This window comes from Cynoglossus semilaevis, chromosome 17 (genome assembly GCF_000523025.1).
Source record: "Cynoglossus semilaevis isolate Cse_v1.0 chromosome 17, Cse_v1.0, whole genome shotgun sequence".
NCBI lineage: Eukaryota > Metazoa > Chordata > Actinopteri > Pleuronectiformes > Cynoglossidae > Cynoglossus > Cynoglossus semilaevis.
In genome coordinates this window covers 14,281,792-14,290,779 of record NC_024323.1, presented here as the reverse complement: position 1 = coordinate 14,290,779, position 8,988 = coordinate 14,281,792, and the positions used below count along the sequence as shown (strand labels likewise).

Sequence of the window (8,988 nt, the reverse complement as noted above, 5' to 3'; positions counted from 1 at the left end):
GTGTGTGTGTGTGTAAGACAGTGAAGTGAACAGTCACAGCCGGGGACGTGAGTGTTCTCTGCAGGAGGACAAAAACAAAGAGCTGCAGATCTGAGTGTTCAGCTCAAGGGCAGGACCAGCAGCAGGGACTTGGACTTGTTATGCTGCTGGTGTGCGCGCGCGTGTGTGTGCGCGCGTGTATGTGTCTTACTTGTTTATGTATGCAATGCAAAAAGCAGAAAAAAAACAAAAATAAAAGAGGGATAAATGACTATGCATGTGGAGTTAAATGAGGAAGGGAACACACCCGCTGCTCCTCTGGTTCCTTTTTTTATTTCTTTTTTTATTTGATTTGATGATTTTCCTGAGGAGGTGAGACTCTCGGTGCTGGACTCACATTCTTAATGCAAAGCTCTGCTCGTGATTTAAGGAGGCCGCGCGTAACCTGAATTAGTTGATGAATTTTCTATCGATCCTAAACAGGCCAGATTTATCTCTGACACCGTGCGGCTGCTGCTGGGTGGCGCCCGAGTCAGGCCACTCACCCCACTCCGCGCGCGTTAGCGATTTAAAAAAAAAAAGAAAAGAAAAAAAGGGAAAAAAGCGGAGGAGTGAGGGAAGGAGGGAAGGAAAGAGGGGGAAAAAAGTTTGGAAGTCATGTTTCTGCACACTCTCAGCTCGGCCGCCGCTGCCTCCCCCTGGCGCTGACTTTCTGTTCTTTCTCTCTCCCCTAGCTTCTTACTTTTTTTTTTAACTTGGAACCAGTAGGACATTTAGGGAGGGAGCGGAGGGGGGGGGGGGACTCCCCCTTTCTTCCCCCCCAGCTTACATATCTTATGTTTGTTTGTTTGTTTGTTTGTTTGTTTAGTGCTTGTTCGGTTGTGATTCTCTGGCGCGCGGCCCGACATGTGGTGAAGAGAGAGAGAGAAAAAAAGAGAGAGAGAGAACAGTGCACAAGGTGATGGAGAGAGTGATGGGGGGAGGAAAAGTGAGTAAGAGGAGAGGGGAGGTTTATTGTAAGACTTGAATGCCAACAAACTGAGGCCATATGATAATGTGAGGGAGGGAGGGAGGGAGGAGAGGGAGGGGGGAGCTTTCTGTGTACGCTTAATCCTATTTCCTTATCCGGGGTTTGTCCCGCAGCCGCGCCATTGGCCGGCCAGCGTCACGTGGTCGCTCAACTTTGTTCACTTGACAGAAAAGTAGGAGGGTTCAAGGGAACGGGAATAAGCGAAGAGTAAAGGGATGAGATATAAATTTTAGTTATATATTTTCCGAGTCGGTGCAATTCCACAAAAAAGACTAAATTAATGGCCATGAGCTCCTATTTGATCAACTCCAACTATGTGGACCCCAAGTTCCCGCCGTGCGAGGAGTACTCACAGAGCGACTATCTGCCCAGCCACTCTCCGGACTACTACAGCTCTCCGAGGCAGGAGCCTGCCTCCTACCAGCCGGACTCCCTCTACCACCACCTCCACCACCAGCACCAACAGCAGCACCAACCACAGCACCACCAACAGCACCGAGGCGAGCCGCCCTTCACGCCGTGCCACCGCACAGGGCAGCCCGCCTCGGTGGTGATGTCCCCCCGGGGTCACGTCCTCCCCCCTTCGGCCGGGCTGCAGCAGCAGCAGCAGCAGCAGCAGCAGACAACGACGACCCCGGTCCCGGAGCCGCGGAGTCACCGCTGCGACTCGGTGACACCCAGCCCGCCTCCGCCTCCGTCCTGCGGCCAAACGCCGCACAGCCAAAGCACTTCTTCCCCCGCGAGCAACCGCAAAGACCCCGTTGTGTACCCGTGGATGAAGAAAGTCCACGTAAACATCGGTACGTGCTGCATGCAAAACTTCTTCTTCTTCTTCTTCCTCCTCTCTCTCTCTCTCTCCCCCACACTCTCTCTCCCCCTATCTCTCTCTCTCCCCCGGTGACCCCCGCGTGCCCGCGCCGTGGGGGTGTCCAGCGTCGGGATCTACGGCTCCCCCCCGCCGCCTCTGCTGCCAGTGGTGGAGTGCAGCCCTTGGGTCGAGATTTACGACCGTCTGTTTGCAGGGCCAATATAATTACACCCCCCATAAATTTTTATTACACCTCCGCGCCGAGGTGCCTTCTGAAGTCCGATCTCGCCGCTCGTCTGCTCTAATACCTCCGCCTTATGACAACTCGGCGCGACCCCATAAGTTAGGTTTTATGCCGTGGTAATTTGATTTTAAGTGGTCGGGCTGTATAAACGGTGTACTTTACTCCGTCGCGCCCTCCTCTCTCCCCCGCTCGTTGTTCCAGGGGAGGGAAAGTTTTATGGGCAGCTGAAATATTCACGTTTACGAGGCGGCAGTAAAAGAGTTGTGCGGCAGCCAGCAGCTCCAGTCTCTCCCGGCTCCACTCCCGCAGACGTTAGAACGCACTCGGCGCCTCGTTTTTGGAATATCTGGAGCGCTGTTAGGCACCGCTACATGGACGCGTTTTAAACGTTTACACCACCTGTTCGGTTGGTAAGAGAGCATGTATATATTTATTTATCATCGGATATTTAGCCATCTACTGCTGCAGCAGCACAGAAACACACACACACACACACTGATACACACACACACACACACTCTGGCTGCAACATATCTGTGCCTTCCAGCATTCTGCTCTCGTTGATGTGTCCAATAATCGCTGCCCTCGCGTTGCTGCCGGGGCTGCTGCCTCACCCCCACCACCTCCATCACATCCCTCTCCCCCATCTCCCCTCCACCTCCAACACCTTTATCCTCGGTCTGATTATACAACATGCTGCGTGCGTGAAAACACGTGAAAATTATACAAAGAGGAGACCAAAAAATTATACAAAGAAGGAGACCAAAAAAAACAAACAAAACAAAAAACATGTCTCCATGTTTTCTTCACACATTTACAGAACGGTTCCTCCTGTCGGTTCCTCCTAATCGAACCAGACTACGGTTCATTTCCTCTCACATATCGAACCTTTGCGCTCACAGATCACAACATTTGGGGTCGAATTATTGGAACATATGGAAACATCCAGAATGTTCTGTTGTGTTGAGAGTGCGTGTAGACACAGCGCGTGAAAACAGCGTGAAAAAAAATAATAAACCAAAGGCCCTGAGAAGGTGACAGATTTATTTAGGTCAAATCACGGCGGTCATGAGTTCAATTCCCTGACGTTTTCCTTCACGGCATTTTACATTTCTATATTTTTAGAGTTCGGTTCGGTGTGTGATTATTCCGGTTCACGGTACTAACGCGGTTCTTGTAGGTCAGTACTGGATCACATACAGGGAACTATTTATTGGTCTATTGTTGTGTGTCAGTGTCTCAGTGGTTGCTGTAGTGACTGTATCCTTCGTCCCCCTCCTCCTCCTCCTCCCCCACAGTGAGTACGAACTACACGGGCGGTGAGCCCAAACGGTCTCGGACGGCCTACACCCGGCAGCAGGTTCTGGAGCTGGAGAAAGAGTTCCACTATAACCGGTACCTGACGCGCAGGCGCAGGGTGGAAATCGCGCACACGCTTTGTCTGTCGGAGCGTCAGATCAAGATCTGGTTCCAGAACCGGAGGATGAAATGGAAGAAGGACCACAAGCTGCCCAACACCAAGGTCCGTTCAGGGGCAAACAACAACAACATCAACAACAACAACAACAACAACAACAACACAAACTCCCAGAACCGGACCAGTGGAGCTCTATAGCCCGGTTCTTTGTCTCACAGACAACCTGCAGTTTTTGTTTTCTCCTCTTCCTCCTTATAACCTGATGATCGAACTGAACCTGCAGCCACTGCTTTGTGAACTAAACCGGAACCTGCACTTTGGACCGGGACAACGCTTTCACTCTGGAGGGAGAGATGGTTGTTGATGGTTGTTTATGGTTGGATGTAGCGGCCGGTGCTGGTGTTACACACGATGTGAGGGCCTCTGAGGAAATAAATCACACACACACACACACACTCTCACACACACAGACTGTGCAGAATGAAAGAACTGACGTTGAATGAAAAAGAAATTGAAAAAAAAAACAACCTATGACGTCTCTTTGCCTCACCCTCATTCACACACTTCTGCTCCTCTACTTTTATTACCTCTTGTCTTTTTATACCATCTCCACCTCCTCCTCCACCTCCTCCTCCTCCTCTGCTTTCCATATGACAGCATACGACAGTAGATTCAATGTAACACGCTCGAGCACGCGCGCGTCTGTGTGTACGTGTTATTATTTTCTCTCTTTTTTAAATTTTTTTTCTACTCTCTTCTACCCGATACTCTCTCTCTCTCCCTCTCTCTCTGGGTGAAGATGAATCCTCGTTTTCATCTTTAATCATGACAAACTCGGCTCCCATTTGTCATGTTTACTCTGCGGTACACAAAGCCAAAAAGAGCAGGGGGGAGGAGGGGGAGGTGAACCCATTACACCCCCCCTCCCTCGGTCCCACAAACACACACACCAAAACCACACAAACACATGCATCTCCAAACCACCGTTCAGGAACATAAATATTAAATGGATCCCTCGATGCGTCGGAAACAAGTATTTCGAAATGCGCGTGCACGCGCCACAATTATTGTCTTTGAAATAATTCTAATTCTAGTGTTTTTTTTTAATTGTTGGTTGTAAACATGATCCATCCTCACGCCGTGTCTCCGCGTGACACACACACATACGCGCGCGCTTGCTCGTGTGTTTGTGTGTTACACTGCGGTCGGCCGGTCGTTCACGTTGTTGGTATTGTTGTTATTGTTGTTGTTATTATTGTTATTATTGTATGCATACAGGGAAACTGACTATGTGCACAGTTACCTCGCAGCGCACGCACGCACGCACGCACGCTCAACGAAGCAGGGTTTTTATTCTAACGAAGCTGCCTGAAAAAAAAGGACTTTTATCTATTCAAACCAAAACGATGGTACACGTAGCTTCAGAACGACATTATAAACGCAGCACTATACAATGTACTACCTATTACCTCAGCTGTACCTATATACATATTATTATTATTGTTATTATTATTGTTTGTATCTGTTTTAAATCTTATATTTTTCCTCTTACACTTGTGGAATGAAGTAATAGCTTTTCCAGGTTTTTATATTTTTTTAATTTTTGTGACTTATACAAATAGTAATTATTAATAGTTAATATTATTATTATTATTATTATCTGCAACACAGAGAGGCGCTATTGATTTATTATATGTGAAACAAAGGTTATTTAATTGGTTCCGGTCACAGACTTTCAGAACAACGAGGAGCCTTTTCTTTTTGCATGTCCGAATGACTGTTTTATTTTTTTATAATTCGTTTTTTTATTAATTTTTTTTAAAAAACAAAAAGTACTTTTCCTTCTCGTTCTCTGTTGTTTTCTACGCACATGAAATGCGCGCCCCCGTCTCCTCTGCTCTTTGTTCGTTTTTTCCCCTCATCGTGACACTTTTTTAGTCTGTATTTTTTTAAATATAAATATATTTTGTTTTTGTTCTTGTTTTTTTTCCCACATTCCAAAGATGAGTCGAAGATGCTGTGGTGCATGACGACTGATGATGGTGATGATGTTATTGTTGAACATGTGTGTGTTTGCCGCTCCTCTCTCTGCCTATATCTATTCCCTCTTATTATTTGTAAATAGTCCGTTGAATTTAAATAAATGAGTTTACTCTCTAAAAAAACATCACTCTGGACTATAATTTGATTAAATTGTTTTTTTTTTTAAAAATCACTAAAAGTCCCGTTCTTTCTCGTACATTTTTATAGAATTATATAATTATTTATTTATATAAATATTTACAAGAGTCCTTTTTCCTCCTCTCACTGCAGTGAAGGCTGTTTTTTTTTTAAATTTCTCTCTCTCTCTCTTACTTCCTTCCTCTCTCTTCCACATGCACGCACAATAAATAATTTCATTTAATTCCAATGTTGTTGTTTTTTTTCTCCTCAGCAAACCCTGACGTGCGAAATTTAGGGGAGCCGGGATGATTAATCTGTGGCGGCCTTGACTGATCCTGGTACATTACGTTCTGTAATCTCGTTTTAAATCACACACACACACACACACACACACACACGCACAGCGTCCCTCCGTTTCACTCCCGTTCTCCCGTTAATTTAACGGCTGCCCAGCTTTGCGTTCACCCGGCCGACCAAACCAGTACGGGACAAACCCCGCCTCCTCCTCCTCACCCTCCTCCTCTTCCTCGTTTACACTCTGAAGCCAAAAATATAAAAATAAAACGATTAAAAGTCAAAGTCCATCAGCAAACGAAATGACGATAATTCTGCTCACATATTGTGATATTTCCCGGTTATACCGTGTGTACGGCGGTGCAGCGCGCGCTCACTGGTGTTTTATTTTTATTTTATATATTTTATATTTTTATACATTACAAAAAAAAAAAAAAAAGGTAGCAGGCCGGCGCCATAGCTCAAACCCTGACAACCAAATAGATAATCAACAAGACGAATGGCTTCTTTTGTGAGGCGCGGCTCCCGTATTAATTTTCATTTTCTTTTCTTAGAGCAGGTATCGAAAATATATAGAGCAAATGGGGAGTGGGGGGTTAGTGAGAAAATAGCATTCCTCTCCATGAACTTTAAACAAAAAGAGAGAGAGAGAAAAAAAAAAAGGAACCGTGGCCCCAAATTGGTCCGTTCGTACTTCTCTGCCCAGAGAAAATTCCCTATTACTTGTTGGTTGATTTCTCCCTGGGCTTCTTGCCACAGCGACTCTCTCTGCCCATTTATCTGTTTTCTTCCTATTTATGAAAGGCTCCTGCTACCAAAAAAATGTACACCCTTCACACTGTAGTACTGTGGAGTCAGAGACTCTGGAGAAAAAAACGCAAAAAACAAAAGGCAAGGTGACAAAAATGACTATTTTTACCCTGCTTTTATAGATTAAAATCACAATATATTATTAGTAGTAAAGTATATTAGAGTTGTAGTAGTAGTAAAAGTATCAGTAGTAATACTTAATGAGTTGAGTGTAATTGTAACTTCAGATTCGTGATTGTGTGACACAACAACAACAACAACAATAACAACAACAACAACATCAATAACAATAATAATGTTTTTTTCTAACAAAATAATTGTGGGTGACCACAATAACGTCTAATTCACACGGACTGGCCGCGGGCCGCGCACCACCTTCTGTCCTCTCACACGTTAGTTTCAGAATTCTGTCATTTCTTTTTTTCGCTTCACCCTAAATATCCAATATTGCAGCATCCAAACACACACACACACATACACACACATGCAGTGCCACAGATGTGTCTGAACAATAACCCCCCCGTCCCCCCGGCCTCCCACTACTACCCCTTAATGCCCGTGAGCCTTTGCAGTCAGAGTTAAAATAAATGGATTTGCGTGCGCGCTGACACCGCGTACAATAAAATCTATACCGAGGATTCTGTTCACAGCACCTTTATCAGGCCGGGCCTTCTGCTGTCTGTTTCTGGGAATGGGGGCAGGAGTTTATTTGTGAAGGGGGGGGGGGGGAGGAGAGAGGGGGACACACCACAGACTGATGCCGTGAAAGAAAATAAAGGTTCACAGCCATTATTTCGTGGACAGGGCAGAGGGGACAGCGGCGCAAGAAAAATGCGAAAATTATTCAAGAAAGCAAAAAAAAAAAAAAAAAAAATCATTAATCACGTGCTCCTCTTTTAACACTTCTTCTCCGTCCAAATCTTTCTTCTCCATTGTCCCCCCCCTCCCCACTCCACCCCCCCGACAGCCGCACACAAGAGCCTTCTGCCAGGAGACGCAGAGGGCACGGGGCAGAAAGAAGAAGACGTCTTGGAAGACACTTGGAAGACTAACCCCCAGATCTGACCCCCTCCCTCCCCCTTCACACAGGCCCGCAGACGTAAACACTCATACACCCCCCCTCCCCTTCCCACGCCATCAGAAAGCTATTTTTTAAACATGCCACAGTTTCCCAGCATCAGAAAAGAAAGAGAAAAAAAAAACTTTTTTTTTTCCTCCTCTTTCACTGAGAAGAAGAAAATCCCTCCCGCAACAAGAACCTCCAACAAACCGGCGGCCGAGTCCTGCGGGCTCTGACGGGGACATGGGCCACAGGTCGAAGCACCGTGGGCCGCAGCCTAAGGTAAGAGGCCTGGAAATGTCATTTTGTGCCTCCGCTGTTGTTTTTCTCTGCTGCCCCTCGGTGCAGGGGAGCGGACAAACGCTGCCGACTCTGTTTTCTCTGCTTTTTATGGTTTTATTGCCCCCTGTGCGCATTTGGCGGGGTCAGGAGAAGGGGCCGTTTATGGCCGCGGGGGCTTTCATTTCGGAGCTGTCTTGTTTGTATTGTAAGGTGTGTGTGTTGTGTGTATATACAGTCACAGACGAGTGGCTTTTGTTGAACTGTTTCTGTTGTTTTCATGCGACTGTGACGTCACCTCTGCAGCCGTCACTCACCGAGGCCTAAATCACTGAAACACTGTTGTCAGAAATACCATCACTGCCATTATAGTATTATATACATGGTTATATTATGGAGAATTTAAAACATTTACTTCAACCTAATCACTCGGTCTTTATCGAGTTCGATTTCCGTCGTTTTCTGACGACATCACGTGGATATTGTCAACGAAGTACAACGAAACAAAAAAACGTAAAAATGCCAGGTGTGAAGGTAGTAATATCTCCTATAAATTACTATAGTATTACTACAATAATAACTACACCAATATCCGATCATTAGAATTAGAAAATGAAGTTGTAATTAAATAATTGTTAAAACGGTCGACACAGTTTTATTATTATTATTATTATTATTAACATTCGTTTAAATGTTGGTTTGGTGTTTTTATTTTATTTTTATTTTTGAATTTACCGACTGAGTTCTGGACAAATGGCCCCGTTTATTGTACATATGGCGGATCCGCAGGTGAATAATCCCCGGTTCACACGCGCCTCGTTATGCATTTGTCCTCTGTTGCATGAGTGTTTTGTTGTCATAAAGTAGTAGTTGTTGCTGCTGCTGTTACTGCTGCTGCTGCTGC

At 45.6% G+C, this 8,988-nt stretch overlaps 2 protein-coding genes across 5 annotated transcripts in view; both read left to right on the top strand.

Moving 5' to 3' along the window:
• hoxb3a (homeobox B3a) overlaps positions 1-8,988 on the top strand; it is a 97,180-nt gene that overhangs the window by 47,129 nt on the left and 41,063 nt on the right. The window contains exons 3-4 of one of the 4 annotated variants that reach the window (XM_025064867.1): positions 7,713-7,844; positions 7,979-8,087. The exons of 1 other annotated variant lie outside the window; for it this stretch is intronic. The gene's annotated coding sequence lies outside the window, so the exon portion shown is untranslated. Of the gene's footprint in view, positions 1-5,912; positions 5,980-7,712; positions 8,088-8,988 lie in introns of all 4 variants that reach the window. 2 more of the 4 variants (XM_025064866.1, XM_025064865.1) reach the window with 2 other exon arrangements.
• Positions 559-5,643, top strand: hoxb4a (homeobox B4a). The gene is made up of 2 exons (XM_008330558.3): positions 559-1,809; positions 3,360-5,643. The coding sequence occupies exons 1-2, from the start codon at positions 1,290-1,292 to the stop codon at positions 3,674-3,676; spliced, it is 837 nt and encodes a 278-aa protein (XP_008328780.1). The 5' UTR covers positions 559-1,289; the 3' UTR covers positions 3,677-5,643.

What these genes read in the sequence shown, in the direction of transcription:
- hoxb4a (XM_008330558.3), top strand. Translation starts at nt 1,290, where the DNA reads ATGGCCATGAGCTCCTATTTGATCAACTCCAACTATGTGGACCCCAAG. An exon ending in GAAAGTCCACGTAAACATCG is followed by an intron (nt 1,810 to 3,359) that starts GTACGTGCTGCA and finishes CCTCCCCCACAG; the next exon opens with TGAGTACGAACTACACGGGC.